This window comes from Schistocerca cancellata, chromosome 2, assembly GCF_023864275.1.
Source record: "Schistocerca cancellata isolate TAMUIC-IGC-003103 chromosome 2, iqSchCanc2.1, whole genome shotgun sequence".
NCBI classification, from domain to species: Eukaryota; Metazoa; Arthropoda; class Insecta; order Orthoptera; family Acrididae; genus Schistocerca; species Schistocerca cancellata.
The window spans coordinates 331,868,279-331,885,479 of NC_064627.1; the positions used below are offsets into that span (position 1 = coordinate 331,868,279).

The 17,201-nt window shown below is 38.3% G+C and overlaps 1 protein-coding gene across 1 annotated transcript in view; it reads right to left on the reverse strand.

Moving 5' to 3' along the window:
* LOC126161710 (inhibitor of Bruton tyrosine kinase) overlaps positions 1-16,288 on the reverse strand; it is a 113,123-nt gene extending 96,835 nt beyond the window's left edge. Inside the window, exons 1-2 of the mRNA XM_049917739.1 lie at positions 15,894-16,288; positions 4,600-5,539 (exon numbers count right to left, since the gene is read on the reverse strand). Coding sequence (XP_049773696.1) covers positions 4,600-4,935 — 336 coding nt within the window. The 5' untranslated portion in view covers positions 4,936-5,539; positions 15,894-16,288. The remainder of the gene's footprint in view (positions 1-4,599; positions 5,540-15,893) is intronic.
* Positions 16,289-17,201: the final 913 nt, after the last annotated feature.

The window sequence follows — 17,201 nt, forward strand, 5'->3', positions numbered from 1 at the left end:
TTTACATAAAATACTTTCCAAACATAAGCAAGTTTTCCATTATTCTTATTGCTGGTTTTCCTTTGCAAATTCTATAATGTTGAGTGTCAACTATATCCTAACCTAAGACTCTCAATTCCTGCACTGACAAAATTTGTATTTTGTTGACAAAGTTTGTATATCTTTCTTCAGTACAAATAACTCCAATTCCATTTTCCATTTTTCAGAAGAGAATTTACATTTAATGCTCGAAAGTAGTAGTACTTTCTGAAAATTACCAAACATTTCATTATATTCTGTGTTTTCTTCACTGACAGGGTTGAGAATCCCTAGAACCCAGGTCCCAATGCATTACAAGATTTAATGGTGGATTCTTCCTCAGTGTTACTACTCATGGTAGTGCATCCACCATCATGCAAAATTTGAAGTTGCAAATTGTAAAGAGCAAGAACTCCAGGGTCACCTCTTAATTTCCAAAATAAGATCAGGTTGCTAGCCTGGAATTTTACTGATCCAGTCATCACTAACAAGTGAGAACCGATGCTTCCAAGGCAGCATCACTCACATGTGGAACTGTTGTGTCATCTTTCCACTTTAGCTTTGGAAAACATGCAGCCTCTTTTGCCAACTCCACCATGCTGAAGTCCACCTCCTCTGCTTTCACTGCAGCTGAGGTCTTCACCATAATCCTGAAAAGGGGCCTTTACATGGCGCTATCAGTAAGTTTTCCTCCTCCATCCTACACATTACATATAGACATAAAAAGGTAGCTTCTGTAGCTCAAAATAATGGGTCACAAATTTCTGATTATCACCATTAATAAAACCCAGTGTATGCTAGTGGCCCACAAGGGAACATTCCTATGTGTCAATACACAATTTTAATGAAACCTAGCAGGTGTATAGAGAGGCAAAATAATGCAATACGAATTTTTTTTCCTTTCTTTTTGTGCCCAATTTTACTCTGAAGTTGGAAACCCACCCCAAATGGTAATTTGGCATATTGTGTTTGGTGGGAATATCTTCAAAATGATAATATGAAAAAAATGTTTCTCATATAAAAGTTGATATGTAATTCACATTCTTTAAAACTGTATAATCTAATTTTGCAACAATTCAAAATGCGAAATACCCTGCCACCATTGATTAATTATGAAATATAAAAACTTTGGTTAAAACATATATTAAAGAAGCTTTCGAGTAAAGCACTCCATGTGCACTGAAGCCTTTTTCTGAAATACTATTTTCGGAAAATAGGCTTACACAATGTGCTGTCAGAGTATTTTGAACATACTTAATTAAAATATCTAAACATTCTTTATTAGTCTATTTACATGCTTTACTTACATTTGTTTCATATTTTAAATTATTGTTTTACATTTACTTACTTTTAGTTTCCCATTTCTATGTGCGCATTTTGTTAATTGATAATAAGTAACTCCTTATTACAACACAAAATCATTACAGTAATGATAATCTATAAATAAATGCTTAAAACTTAATCTTTTTTACACCATACACATAAAATGAACAATTCCTTCACATAATACTCACAACGGAGAACACAAGATAAAAGAACTTCAGCAGGATTTCGAAAGGTTGCAGGTGACCCTCTAAATATCCTGATTTGTATCAGGCACATTTCAGAATATTGGTAAGCCTTGGCAAAATGAACTGATTGTGTACTGGTGACTGAAGCTTTATGTCATTTCTCAAGTGGAAATGGACATCAAAATCATTCAACAAATCTATACATGAAAATCTTCTCACCAGGTTCTTCAAACATTGAAAGCCATATACATCTCACAACTACACCTGTGCCGTCGAGTCCTTTGGAATCATCAAATGAACAAGTTCCTTGTCATCGGGTATGATGCTCTATATGGTTCTTTCACATTGGCAACCCTGAGAAACTAACAATAATACAGATTTTTCTCCCTCACTGGGAAAGAAAACATGTTTCATACATTTTTCGACCCGGTCAGATGTTTGTTTGCTAGGTTTCAATGCAGCCACAAGGACATTTGGGGCTTCAAAAAGAGATTCTCGAGTTCTAGATCCAATCTCGCCATCAGTTTCTTTTAAAACTGTGAAAAGGCAAGTGATCAGTGTGAAAAAACCATTTTTACCGTCAAACCCGAGGACAAGAAACTAGTTCACCTGGTGATTCGAAAGGACTCGACAACACAGGTACAGACATGGTATGTACATAGCTTTTGATGTTGGAATAACCTTGTGAGATTTTTAGATCTAGTTCCATTGAACGATTTTGATGTCAATCTCTACTTGAGGAACAATATAAAAGCTGCAGTCAGTAGAACATAATCAATTCTCTTTGCCAAAACTTACTGATGTACTGCAATATGCCCAATACAAATCAGGGCATTTAGATGATCACCCACGACAATATCAAATCCTGCTGAATTTTGCTTCACTTTGTATTCTCTGTTGTGTATATTATGCGCAGAAAATTTGTTAATTTTATGTGCATGGTGTAAGAAAATGTTATGTCTAAACATTTATTTGCAGATTATCATTATTTTAAACAAAATACACGTAAGCAGGAAAAATTGTACAACTGCAAAAAGTGATTTAAAACATAAAACACATATAAGTAAAATAAATAACATAGACTAATAATGAATGTTTAGATACTTTAATTAGATATGTTCAAAATACCTGACAGCACAATGTGTACAGCTTACTTTTCGGATACGGTATTTCAGAAACTATCTTTATTACACACGGATGTACACAGCTTGAAAGCTTCTTTAATTTGTGTTGTAACAAAAGTTTTCATTTTTCAAAATTATTTAATGGTGATTGTGTATATTGCAAAATTTGAAATTATAATAAAATTCGATTAGGCCTATAGAGTTTTCAAGGATGCTGATTAAATATTAAGTTTTACATGAGAAACATTTTTACGTATCATCGTTTCAAAGATATTCCCTCCATACTTAACATGCCCAATTATCTTTTGGGGTGTTTTACCCCTCAAAAGTGAAATTGGGCACAAACAAAAAAATAAATAAATAAAAAATAAGTAGTGCATTATTTTGGCCTTCTTCATGATTATTGACACTTGGGAATGTTCCCTTGTCAGTGGTAAAGTGCCAACTACAACTTCAAAGACCTTGGGTTCATCCCCCGGTCAAGCAAAGGATTTTTGTCTGTCACTTGCGACTTCTTTCACCTCTTGTAATGTTCACTGACGTGAAGAATGTTGTGTTATGTCATGGTTCAGAATCCATGTTAAACTGTATGTACCCCTATAACTGGCTGGACAAGTCAGTTTAAAGGATAGAGGAAGATAGTGGCATACCACCTCCAACGTAAGCAAGCATAGCAAAGTTTGTGGTGTACAAAACAATCTTATGATTGATTGCTGCTTTACTTATATTCATGCACTAGGCTTTGACTAAAGTATTCTGAAACTTTGTTATTATTCACTTCCTATGTAGATATGAAGTCCAGCCATGTATTTCACAATGGTTTCCTGTAAATAAAAATCTTTGAGGAGGTGGCTGGAGCACAGTACACATTTATAATGTACTATATGTAAGCATTTATCTGTCATTTGATGAATTCCATCAACTTTCTGTCTACAACTAAGTAACATCAGATTATTCTTCACTTTCTGAGCCACTAAATTCAAGGTCAAATTCAAGATCATTCTTATTCAGAACCATTGCCTAAAAAACTGTACAGAACAGAGGCTGAAAGCATGCATTTTGTCGACAGCCAGATTACAAATGGAGGACTGGATGATCTCTAGTGGCTGAACACTTAACTACCAGCACTGAAACAAATATAAGCAAAATTTCATTTTTTCAAAGGTCCACTCTGCCCAAGTATACTTGGTATTTTCAGTTTCTATCAAACTAATACTAAGTAGATAACTCAAGACTATGTTCACGGGTTTAACAACTTCAGCAGGTGCAGGCAACAGCACCATCCATTTTGTAGCTGAAATGTGCATTGGGTTTTTCAACAAAAATGTGATGTTTACAGATGTGGCCTATTTTTCTGGTCATTTTAAGAATTGGTACAGTCACATCTGGAATTATGTGAACTCACTCGCACTTAGTGTTACAACTAACTAAGGTTATTTAGTTAGCATTTGGGATGTAATACTATGATAATCAGCTTCCAGGAATTTAACTTACTCTGGTTCCAGCATAATGAAACAGTTTATATGCGAGCACAGCTGTCAACTTTTGAGACTACTTAATACGTCAAGCAGGACCTGTTGTACAGTTAGTGTATTTGTCCAATTTAATGCCCTTCGAGCTGAGATGATTAGCCGATAGAGGTGTGTTTCACAGCATGAGTCAGGGTATAATGCCTTGCTTGTGCTTGACAAATCTGTATGGCCCAATGCAGCAAAATTCACACACACACACACACACACACACACACACACACACACACAATGATGACACACAAATGGTGTTAAGTTATTGATACACACTGAACATGAATCTGACTAGCTATTTGCTTCTATATTCCTAAACCCAAATGCAAATCTGTAGGTCAAAGAATGAATCAGCACTACTGCCGCTATAGGTTTTAATAACCAGTGTACATAAGTATAGAAGACTACAGATGCTATACATACCTGTATAAGCAAGCTTGCAATATGCAGCTGACCATAGAAGATACTTCGATGAAGGGGAGTATAGCCAGACTCCAGATCACGAACATTCACATTTGCACCGGCATGTTGCAATAGCCATCTGGCTAGATTATATCGGCCACAGGATGCTGCCATATGTAGAGCAGTGCGACCCAAGTAGTCGCTGACTTGACCACAACTGCAGCATAGCCACTGAAGATATCCCGCCAATAATTCATCTCCTAATTGACGACGGGTAACAACACTGCAGATCTCCATTCCATGTTGTTGTGAACGACAATGTTCATGACACTCACGTTCTGAAGCACATCTATTCATTGTGACAGAGGTAATTGTGGAACTGCTGCTATCTTTTAAAGAAACCTCCAACAGACCCTGCTTCCTCTTTTACGTTTTCAAGACAACACGTAGCTTATGTATATCCACACATTTATTGCAAACAAATATAATGATATTTTTACTTACAAGAGTAACACTGCCACAAAAAACAAATGTTAATGACAGGAAGCTTATTTTTCAAGAATAAATAAAATGTTGTATTACTTGCTCATTCAAACAAACATCTGTCTCTTCTGTTTACAAAAATATACTCATTTGCTGTACAACTTTATTGTACATTCACACACTCTAACAAAAGCTCAACTATATACATTTGTATTCAGCACCATATGGCTTTGAAACAGCCTTTCACATTGCACTTTTAATGGGAAGCTCTTGACTAGATTGGCCATGCACGGAGTATAGTAATTGGCGGCAGCACAATTAATACTCCGATACAAATCACAGTGATTAATCTTCAGTCTTTTTATTAAGTTGTGTTTTTCACTTTGCACTTCTTGGTGTTTAGGCACTCGTGCCCCCTGGTGCAGGGGGCAAAATACACCACTTTTATTTAGGCAGCCATAATAGGAAAGAGATTTGCCTGAAACAGAAGAAAACACTGCTCTGCAATTCATACTTACAATACACACTCCTAACACATTTAAACTATATTTTTTTACTAATTTAAGCTATCCATTTCATGTTTACAGCACTGCAACAGTAACATAAACGGGAAATTAGCCACATTCATTCTACATCAAGTATGTTTGTGATATAGCTGGTGTTATGGATTCAGATGATCTACTGTTATGCTCAGGTTTGGATGTGGAAGCACAAGGAAAGCCAATATCTGCAAATTATACAACAACACCAGAAATTATGTGTTCTAACTTTTGCACACTTTGCTTCATTACTAAGTTTCCTTCTCTAAGTTGTTATGCATATCTCTGGATTTTACTGGGAAGCTACAAAATGAATGTTATAACTTTTCTGAAAATTAGGTTTTATTATTATTTTCAATGTAATTATCTTCGAAGTTATTAATACTTTCCATGTAGATATACAGTGAGATGTTACATGTATGAGGTTCATTCAAATGAAACCTGGTCAGTGCATCTACCTTTGCCTTACACGTAAGGTGGCACAACGTAACTGCGAGTATGGTGGCGCCATCTATTGGTAAAGAGACGGATACGTGCACACCGTTTGATGTTGCATAGTGTCAGTGTGGTTTCACGCCGAAGAGAAGGTGGCCACACAAGTTATCTTCCACTACCGAACATGCAGGCGAGTAAGCAGCAACAACGAGGGGTGATTCAATTTTTGGCGGCGAAGCGAGTTGGAGGCCGTTAAATGTATCGACAGAACGAGGCCGTGTACGGTGAGTAAAATCTGAGTCGTTCAAGTGTTGTGGAATGGCACAAACGATTCGCTGAGGGGCGTGAGTCATTGAATGATGATGGTCGTCCTGGACAGGCTCATCGTGTCATCACACTGGAAATGGTTGTGGAAGTGAATGCTTTAGTCTAGGACAGCTGCAGAATTGCCATTGACGAGATCCATTTGTCATCGTGTATTAATGAGGGCACCGCCCACACCATAATGTATCAACTTTCGAAAAATTTGTGTGCAGTGGGTTCCCCACCAACTGACCACCAAACAGTGCAATACTCGAATGGGGCTGTCTTTGAGTCATCTGCAAAGTTATCATGAGAAGGAATATGGCTTTCTGTCGCATATTGTCAAAGCTGACGAAACATGGTGTCATCATTTTGAACTGGAAAGCAAGAGTCAGAGCAAGCAGTGGAAACACTGGAACATCCACCATACAATCCAGACCTTTCACCGTGTGGCCCTTGTGTTTGGACCTACGAAACAAGCTATTCACAGAAATTGATTTGAAACGGACAACGAAGTATGTGACAGGGTCCAGGCCTGGATCCAACAGCAGCCTACTAGCTTCTTCAAGGATGAAATAGAGCGGCTAGTGTCGCAATGGGATAAATGTGCCAACAGTTTTGTCAGCTATTTTTGAGTATGTGTACTGTGTATAACTAAGTTTTTGGGTTAGTAAAATTGTTAAAATTAATTTACACTAGTGACCGGGTTTCATTTCAATGCACCTTATATTATGGATTAGTTTCCAATAAAGGTGTATATAACAACAACAGCGGCGGCGGCGGCAGCAGCAGCAGCAGCAGCAGCAACAAGACAGGCAAAGGTGGACACTGAACATCGACTTACAGAGGGAAAAGTTATTACTGAATATTGATCTTACAAAAAGAAAAGTTAGTTTACAGTGGGAAGCGAGCAGACTCTAAACATGATAGAATGTGTCACAACATTAAGAAATGTTAATTACAAGGTAGCCCAACATTTTGCATTATAGCTTCAGACGTTCTTCATTTTACTCGAGTGGACTGACTTACTACAGGGTTGCCAATCCCTCGATCCTGGGAGCATAAGACCAATAAAATTCTTCTAAAGGGAATGAGATATGCAGTCTAGCTCTTGACATTTTAATATGGGATAGGCAAACAAAAATAATTTCAATATGAAATGGATAAAATTAGCTATATAAAAAGAGTGAACTACCATACAGTGCGATGAAAAATGCTGTCTGAAAACAGTCAGAGACAATTTGGAGCTTCTTGTGCTGCACGAGGCATACCTTCAGTATCCAACTGACAGGTCCACTGCCATTGTGAAAAAATGCTAACGAAATTTGTGACTGCATTGAGGGTTTCTTGGTAGGAAAGAGACAGCATCAAATCTTGGATCAAAAGCCATAGTAAGATGCACCAGTAACTTCAGGTAAAGTGTGCTGGTATTTTTTGTGTTAAGTGTTGTGTGTGAATTATCTGACAGACATCATCAATGGTGCCCTCAGACTTTTCACCAATGATGTAATTAGTTAAATGAAGTACTATCAGAGAAACATTGTACAAATATTCAAGCAGATCTTAAGTTTTGAAAGTGGTGTGAAGACTGGTAACTTGTTTTCAATATTGATAAATGTAAAAATAGCACAAATCACAAAACCTAAAAATGTGGTCTCCTATGACCAAAATATCAATGTGTCACAAATGGAATCGGCCAGCTCATACAAAATCCAGACTGTCTGAAACTGGGGGTAAGAAATGAAATGATGCCACAAGCTCAGTCACAGGTAAAATACATATCTCTACTGCTTCACACACAGCCAGTGTCTACTGAATAATAATCAACATTGCTTTCAAACAGGTAGAAATACAACACATGCTATGCAATATTGTCCCTCATTGATTCTGTAGAGCACCGCTTCATTTCTTGTTAGGTTCACTCAGTTTCAACATTCTTCTGTAACACCACATGTCAAACACTTTGATTCTCTTCTTTTCCAGTTTTCCCACAATTTATGATTCACTGCCATACAATGTAGTGTCCAGGCATGCTTTCTCAAACTGTTTTCCTATGATTAAGGCCTATGTCTTACACTAGCAGATTTCTTTTCTCTAGGAATGCCCTCTTTCCCTGTGCTACTCTATTTCTTTTATCTGCCTTTTTTTCATCTGTGATGTATTACTTTGCTTCCAAGGTTGCAGAATTCCTTCACTTTTTTCACTATGTGGTCCCCAATTTTGATGTTAAGTTCGTCACTAATCTCATTTCTGCTACACCTCATTACCTATGTCTTTCTCTGTTTTACTCTCAGTCCACATTCTGAACTCTTAAGAATGCTCACTTCATTCAAGAGGTACTGTAATTTATTCTCAGTTTCACTGAGGGCATCAGCAACAAATAATTTATATATTTTAACTCTCAGTTCTAATACCAGGCCTATTCCACTCTATTTTCATCACTGCTTCTTTGATGTACAAGTTCAGTAGGTTTTTTTTAAATCAGAGCACTTCTCTCTTGGTCCATCATTTTTATTTTTCCCTCTTGGTAGTTGCATGTACCGTAATCTACCTGTCTTTCCTGATAGCTTATACCTATTTTTCAGGGAATTTCAAATATCTTGCACCATTTTATATTGTCAAACACTTTCTCAAGATTTTGGACATGTGTCACTCAACAGCATGGTCATCAGTACCCTGACGAGATGTCAGCCTGAGATTCTGGGTGGGTGGGGAGGCGAGTGGGGGGGAGGGTAGGGGGGGGGGGGGTGAGCAAAGGATGTTCCTAAATATGGTGTACTTCATATTTAAGTCCACTTCCCTTCCCCAGCACTTTACAGGTGAGGCTCAAGAGTTCACACTGGTATCAATATCAGCCAGTATGGTGGGCAGATCTCCAGCCAAACTGTGGGCTGCCCTGCTGTCAGTATACAAGATGCACACAGCCAAAACAAGCTGAACCGAAAGTGGCACACCACAATGGATCCTCCCACCAGAGGAGAAAACAATGTGCTAAAGGGCTATATCCTACACGTAGTCTGGTGAGTAAAACTTCCTTCCATCAGTACAGTTGGCATGAATTTCACCATGCTAGTACGGTCGATCTGAGAGGCCGCAGTTTGTTTTCTGCCACCTCCAACCATTCAATTTCCCACTGACACGATTTGTCTGTCAGATATAATGAAATGACAGTGTGCAAAGGGACAGCTCATCGACATACAACACTGTCCCGACATGTTCTCTAGCTACTTTATCGGCTATGTTGTTTCTCTGTATCCTGATATGGCCAATACCCAGCAAAGGATTGCTGCCTCATCATGGTGTTGGAGCCACTTAAGGAGTCATAGATGAGCTGGATCAGATTGTTTATGGAATATATTTGGTGGACCGCTTGTACTTCAATGAGCGAGTCAGAACTGATGAGACACCTTACACTGTGATGCCTGTGAATCCACTCCAGTGGTGTCATAATGCCATATAACCTGGCATCACAATTTGTAAATTGTTCTGGGAGGTGCACCTTGAAAACCCTGTCAGGGAAAACAGCTGAACAACCGAGGGCATTCACTTGCCAGGATCCATCTGTATAAACTTAAAATTGAAGATAAAAGAGTTAGAAAGTACATTTTGTAACTCTCTGGTACAAGTTTTCTTGTACTGCGTTAAGCTTAAAACCAATTTGAGCTTCTGAAAACGCCATGGCAACAGTTTGTTCCATCCACAGCTGTGTATTTGCAAGTATGATATATCCAGATCCCTGGGACAGTCAGTAGCAAGTATCCCAGATGGCTTGGTCACATGGGGCCAATTCCTGAACAACCACTCACTGTTGGGGTGGACCTCCACACTAAATGCCTATGACCAAGGTAATACGCTTTTTAGGGCCTCCCCACCAAATCTAGCATGGCGGTTCACCAGCCTCTGCACACAGACACTTAACTGGGATGGTTCAAATGCTCCACCCGATATCCAAATACCTTCATGGTGGACACTGTAACATCTTTAAGTACGAAATACACGCTGATTTATAAACAACCCCCATAATCTAACTGCGATTCAACGAATGCCTTGTAAAACTGCAGGAGGTGGGACCTGTCAGCTCCTCACATCTTTCCACAGAGACATTTTAAAAAATTCAATGATTTGAAGCCATCTGTCCACAGGTCTTTCAGATCTCACTCTCTCTCTCTCTCTCTCACACACACACACACACACACACACACACACACACACACACAAAATAAACCACAACCAAATAAAATTTCCACCCCCTCCACCTACCCCCCCTCCAAAAATCGAAGACCTTAAAACAAATAATAACCAAAAACTAAAAACTAAAAAAAACTACAACAAAAAAAATCCTCCACAACAAAATCAAAAAACCACGACCACCTCCCACCAACCTACCTCTGCAAACCTAACCAACCCCCCCCCCCTCTCCCAAACCTAAATAATCTACAACCTTCGGCCTACACATCTTACTGACATCCCTTAAAAAAACTCTAAACATACAATAGCCCTCAGGGACACTCTTCCGCCAACAGTACTCATCTAAATGCTGGTACCCCTCACGACCCAACCCACTATAAAAAGAAAATCCATCCGAAATTACAGTACTGCCCTCTTCTACATATTCTTGAATCAAACCCACTAACTCCCTTTTTGTACGATGCTCAACAACCCTAAAAACACATTCTGAAGACCCAGCCCCCCCACACCCACATACCAACCACACACCCATACTTTCTCCTCCCAAACTGCGACTCGTCGATCTCCACAACTACCCCAGGCCCACTCAACTTACCCCTGTATTTAATATATTCAAGAACAAACCTCACGACAAAAAGAATACCAGTCAAGCACTGTTCGCTCACTAACGACCACCTCATGCGCACAGAAACTGTGAGAGGATTGATAACAAAAATGATAACTCATAAACACAATCTCACGCCTGACCAACCTAGACTTCTCGAACCAGGAACCTCAATGTATGGTGCGCCATACATTATTCCGAACTTTGGTAAGCCTCATAGGTTCTCCACACAATGAACACCGCACAAATTCAGCCAAAAGATTGAAAAGTTGCAGGAACTTTATAAGCGACAAGGGAGTCTCGCCCATAAGCCCCCATAACTGAAAATTATTAGTCTTCCGGATCATATCCAGACCAAACAGAGACATAACAACAGTAATATACAAAATTCACACACAGCGAACCAAAAACATCACTACAGTAACTTAGGCATAAAAAAAACTACACCTTCAACTCACTGCAAAATATTTCACTAGACACAGTCAGCACCACGACAAAACCAGTCAACATCTACCACTCAAATGAACCCAATATTACACACAACTCGCAACCCACAAACACCACCAGAGAGCACCACAGACCACAGCAAAATGACACCTACAAACACACCACAAGCTCAAACTAAACCCACACCACCACCACGTAACACGAAACCCCCAAACACACCACCAGAGAGGACCACCGACCACATCAACATGACACCTACAAACACACGACACTCACGGACTAAACTTCGCCCGTCGTGACGTCACACACCACAACAGTCTTATGTCACGGGTCAAAACCAACAGGTGGAATCTGACGGTTCCGTCGACCCGTTAACACAGCAATCAGACAAGGCATCTCCAACACGATATTGAAAGTGCAATTCCTTGCAAAATGACTGGATAAGAAGTGATAGCCATCAATATAGTCCCCATTCATGAAGTTAGCAATGAGTGTTGTACCTTCAAGTGGTCTCATACTTTTTTAAGGTCAAAAAACACACCAACTATATAAGAAGGAATCCCATATCACTGTCTCCACTAGGTTGTCATGATTGAAACGGCAGTGCCTGAAACTGCAATGGGAACTGCATACATGATCTCTGGACCTTAGGAGCCAAACGAGGCAGCAGTTGACCATGAGTTTGAAAGTTCTACACATAGAACTGGTAAGTGCTACAGTCCAATAACTGTTCGGGTCAGTATGATCCTTGCCTCATTTCCATATGGAATTAACATTCCTATCTTCCAAGTCATGAGGTACTGTCCGTCAAAACAGATCTGACAGGAACAGATAAGGGCTTGTCTTTGGCTTCATGGCACAGATGACAGAATGACACAATGAATCTGATAAGGTCCTGGAGAAGTGCCTAGCAGAGGGCAGAGCTGATTCTAATACCCACATGGAGAACATAAAATTGTAGATTATCTCATTACGTGAGAATAAGAGCAGCTTCCTTATCTCCACCATTCTATGAAACACTTGAACACAGGAGTTTGCCTCAATGATGCTGTGACGGTAAGAAACTGATCAGTGCAGTAGCAAATCAAATGAAAGTTTGTCAGTTTTTCCATTATCAAGTGCAACATCAGAACTGCCTCTCTGGTGCATTTACCTTCCTAAAGTAAAACCAATAGTCATCTAACAAATCACCAATTTGCTTTTCCATTCTCCTGTGTATTATTCTTGACAGCGACTTAGAGGTATAAGGTGTTAACCTGATTTTGCAATAATTCTTGCATTTATCTACTGTTGATATCTTTGGACTTGTGTGAATGAAATTATTCTTAACTTCCAATAGTGTACCTCCAGTTTCATAGATTATACACACTAATATGAATAATCATTTGATCGGCACATCCCACAGCGTACTGAAAAATTCAGAAGAAATGTTATCAGTGTCTTCTGCCATGCTCACTCAAAAGTCTTCCAAAGCTGTATCAAACTGACTTTGGTGGTGGCTAAACTATTTCTTCCCAATCAACATCCATTTCTTCTTCATTAACGTCAGCTGACAGTTCCTACAGACCCTCTTTAGACACTCTTAATACACTACTTTCACATTTTTAAATTTCACCAAAAAGCCAACTACCTACCTCAGAGAGAGAGGGGGGAGGGGGGAGAGGGAGAGAGAGGGAGGGAGAGAGAAGATGCCTTAGACAGCACCTGTTGACTTTAATCAATGACGTCATCAGAAGTTCAGAAACACAAACAGGAATGCAAACTGGCAACCACAGCATTACAGCCGCCTACTGTAAATATAAATAAATATTGAACCTAAAAGGCTAACAGTGGGTATACGGTGGAGGTGGGAACAAAATGAAAGGTAAAATAATAGCCACAAAGTCACTAAAATATAAAACCAAAATAAGAAAAAAAAGAGAAAAAAAAAAACAGAATAACTGTTGGTATCAAAGACGGTACAAATCAAAAAATTAGCACTAACTAAGTAACTGGTATCAAAGATTTCATTTGCATACTGATACTGGATGATGGCTTTGATCCAAGGCATAATGACGTTGTGGCATGTGGCATCATACTTTTGCAGCAGCAACTATTTTTTTCACAATACTGTTACCCATCCTGGATTTGGAATGTAGGGGGTGGTGACAGATTGATCTGAAGTGTACCCGACTTCTAAGTTACATTACAAGGGGGACACAGAGTTTGCAAGTTGGCAAAGCAGTACTGATGACTTCAGTTAAGCTGCTGTTGTAGACAAACTCTCACTTTACCTCTAAAGAAAGTCCTTTGACATAGTGAGGGCAACAAATTACTGCACCAATATATACATATCTGAATAATGACTGGTAGACATTTTATTAGTTAGCCAAATGTTTTTACAACACACACAACATTTGCAGTAATCAACAATCACACTTAACTACTGAAGAAACCCGACAGAAGACTGGAAATCTTCCATTTCCTGTCACAACATACAGCTAGTGGTCTTGACTAAGGCGCCCATTTGAAAAATCAGCAATAAGCGCAGAGACAGGGCAAAACCAACCAAAACACAAATGCCACACAGGTTTCTCACAAGAAAAAATATACACAGCAAAAATGCACCCTGTGGAATTTGGCATGTCTGCACATATTGTGCATAGTACAGTTGCACTATGTATTTTGAGTGAGAGGGTTCTAAGATGTGTTTCACTCATTATGTAAATGTAAACATTGGCATAAATGTGCACTTTTACTACATATAGTGGATTTTACCAACTGACTAGCATCAAAGAGTGCTACATATGTAGACATGCCAAGTTCCACAATATGCATTTTAGCTATGTACATTTTTACTTGTGACAAACCTGTTTGTAATTTTATTTTTGACAAACCTGTGTGGACTGTGCAATACACAATATGTCAAAACTGGTTAATAAACTATTTTGAATGTGATCTTGTCTATAAAAAAATTCTTTAAATTGTAGACAGGGCACAACTTATTATCAGAAACTTCAACTGAATGCCCGTGTACCTATCGGGTACAGAATTAAATTCTGTCCTACGACAGCAGTAAATGTTATATCAGTACTTTTAGAATTCTTTCGGTAGAATAAATTTCAGTGGACTATGAATGCAGCTTATAACAAACTACCAACAACTTCAAGTTACAAAATTTAAGGGTTGCATTCCTCAGCACTGCCAATTGAAACTATACATTCAGCACAGTCTTCACATTGTATCTGATGATGGCTGTAACACAAAACACATGAGGTACTGTAGTTGAAATTAAATAAGTTACAAGTTGTATGACCTGAGCAAAAATCTGAATAAAAAGTACAAGTATGATAAAGGATTGAAGTAGTATTTATTTCCTTCATTGATTTTGGTCATGCTAAAAGAAATAACATAACTGTAAGTAATGTACTTTAACTGTATGCCTACAGTACAAAACCACAAAATATTCAATCAAACTTCAAGGACGAAAAGTCCTTATCAACAAAATGTTTTAATACACGAAGTACAATAATCAATAAACTGATGTCAAGTTCTGCTTTAGCAAAAACTGTTAGTAAACAAACCTTATTTTGTTGCCAATGAAAGAAGTAATTTATATCAACATGGTGCATGGCACACAAACTTTGACAACATAATGGGAAACTCATTAGTGAACAACTTTGCTATTAAATGTTACATCACTGACAGGTACTCAACGCTGGTAAAATTATCATACCAACATGTGCTCGTTCCATTGCTGCAGCAAAAAACCACAGTTCTACACAATCAGTAGTATATGTTTAAAAAAATCAAACCTCAGTGATTAGCAAAGAGCCCTACAGCACTTGTAGTAAGGATATATAAATCTGTTTACACTTTTAGTTTACTGTAAGCTTATACTGCATCATTATATATAAAAACAACTCTAGCATAATATAAAGTGTGAATAATAAGGTATTTTTATGGGGGAGGGGGGTGGGTGGGTAATATTACAGTGGGCCTAATGATACAATTAAATTGTTGGGGGAGGTAGGCCTATCATGGGAAGGCTAATGTATGATTGTAAAGCATTGGTCTACGACTGTTGCCCTCCGAGTTCGGCAGTGGAATGATATTTAATGTGCATCAATTAATCAAACACATAGTATCAATAGTATTTCGCTATTAAATAAAAAGCTACTTATTTTACCAATTATTTGCAGACTTTGATTATAAAATATAGCTGAAAGGGAATTATAACGGCTTAAAATATCCAATGACTCCACAAATATCAATTAATACTGCTGCCTAAAAATATAGACTTTCATAAGTCTGATTTTATCATATACTGCCCTTACCTTCATTACATATAAACGTATGTATTCATCATGAAACAAACAAACATTACGTCACTTGTTACAGCAGCCATTATTTCCCAAAAAAGTTCAGCTTTCGAAATGGTCAATGATACAACGCTCCGTTGCATAAACTTCTGGATCGGCTTGTCACTTTCGAAGCCGTGCCTGTGAATGTTGCACCCTTGTTGCGCAATCTACGCTATTAACAGCACCCAGCAACAGAAAACGAACTGTGTGATCGAACTAGAAGGGAAAACGTCAATGCCCGCCACGACACAGAACACTTTTACGAATACTGGAGTCAACACAAAGTGATAGATATCGCTTTCTACTCAGCTGATTATACACAACTACCGGCTGGCTCCGAGAAAATGTTTGACGTTGGTAATTCTACTGCCTGGCTGTCAAGGTCATATTTTCCCCTGCTACGATCAGGTGCACTACAATATCGCAGCTCATTCAGCCTGAATATATGTTACTGACTTCTGCACTAATTCGGCGTGAAAGCAATCGCAAGTTCTGTAAATGTTGATTTCCTCTGTTAACCATTCCGTTTCTTATTTATTTGTTTTCTATAATCTATATTCGTTTTATTTAGTAAACAAAATACATCTCAGATTAGTATATCATTCACTTGAGCTTGTGTATTCCAGCTGCTCCCCTTAGTCTTGGGTTAGTTAGGTAGCGTAACTTGAGGTTGACACTGGTCATGAGTTCGAATCCTACATCAGCATAGGGATGAATTTTTATTTTTATTGGCTGTGGGTAGCAATGTGTAGGTGTGTCACATTAATAATACGGCAGCGGTTAATCCAATGTGAATTCCTTGGCAATTTGAGCCAAGTACTTATAAAAGAAAACAATTGTTCAGTTTATCCTGCTTCTAAATAATGTTTGTCGTGTTCACATAAGATCTCTGGTCAGAATGCTACTATTGTTGCAAATATAATTAGAGGATAGTATCTTTTCTGAACTGTATTGACAATTGCTGTAACCCAGGACACAAAATGAAGGTTACAAGAATCTACTATTACAATGGATTAGATATGTATTGTACATTACAGCGTGCGTGGTATATTTAATTAGCTATCAGCGGCGAGATTTAATCATAACATCAAACGCAGTGACTTGGGGCAGCGGGATGATGAAGTGTATTATTTTGTGTTACAATATATTAGCAACAGTGAGTAGATGTAACTATGTTTCACTGTTTTAGAGTTCGAGCAGTGTACGACTGTACGTTATAGTCTAGCTGATATTCTCAAAATAAAGAATAGGCTTTATAACCAATGTAGTTACTAGTTAAAA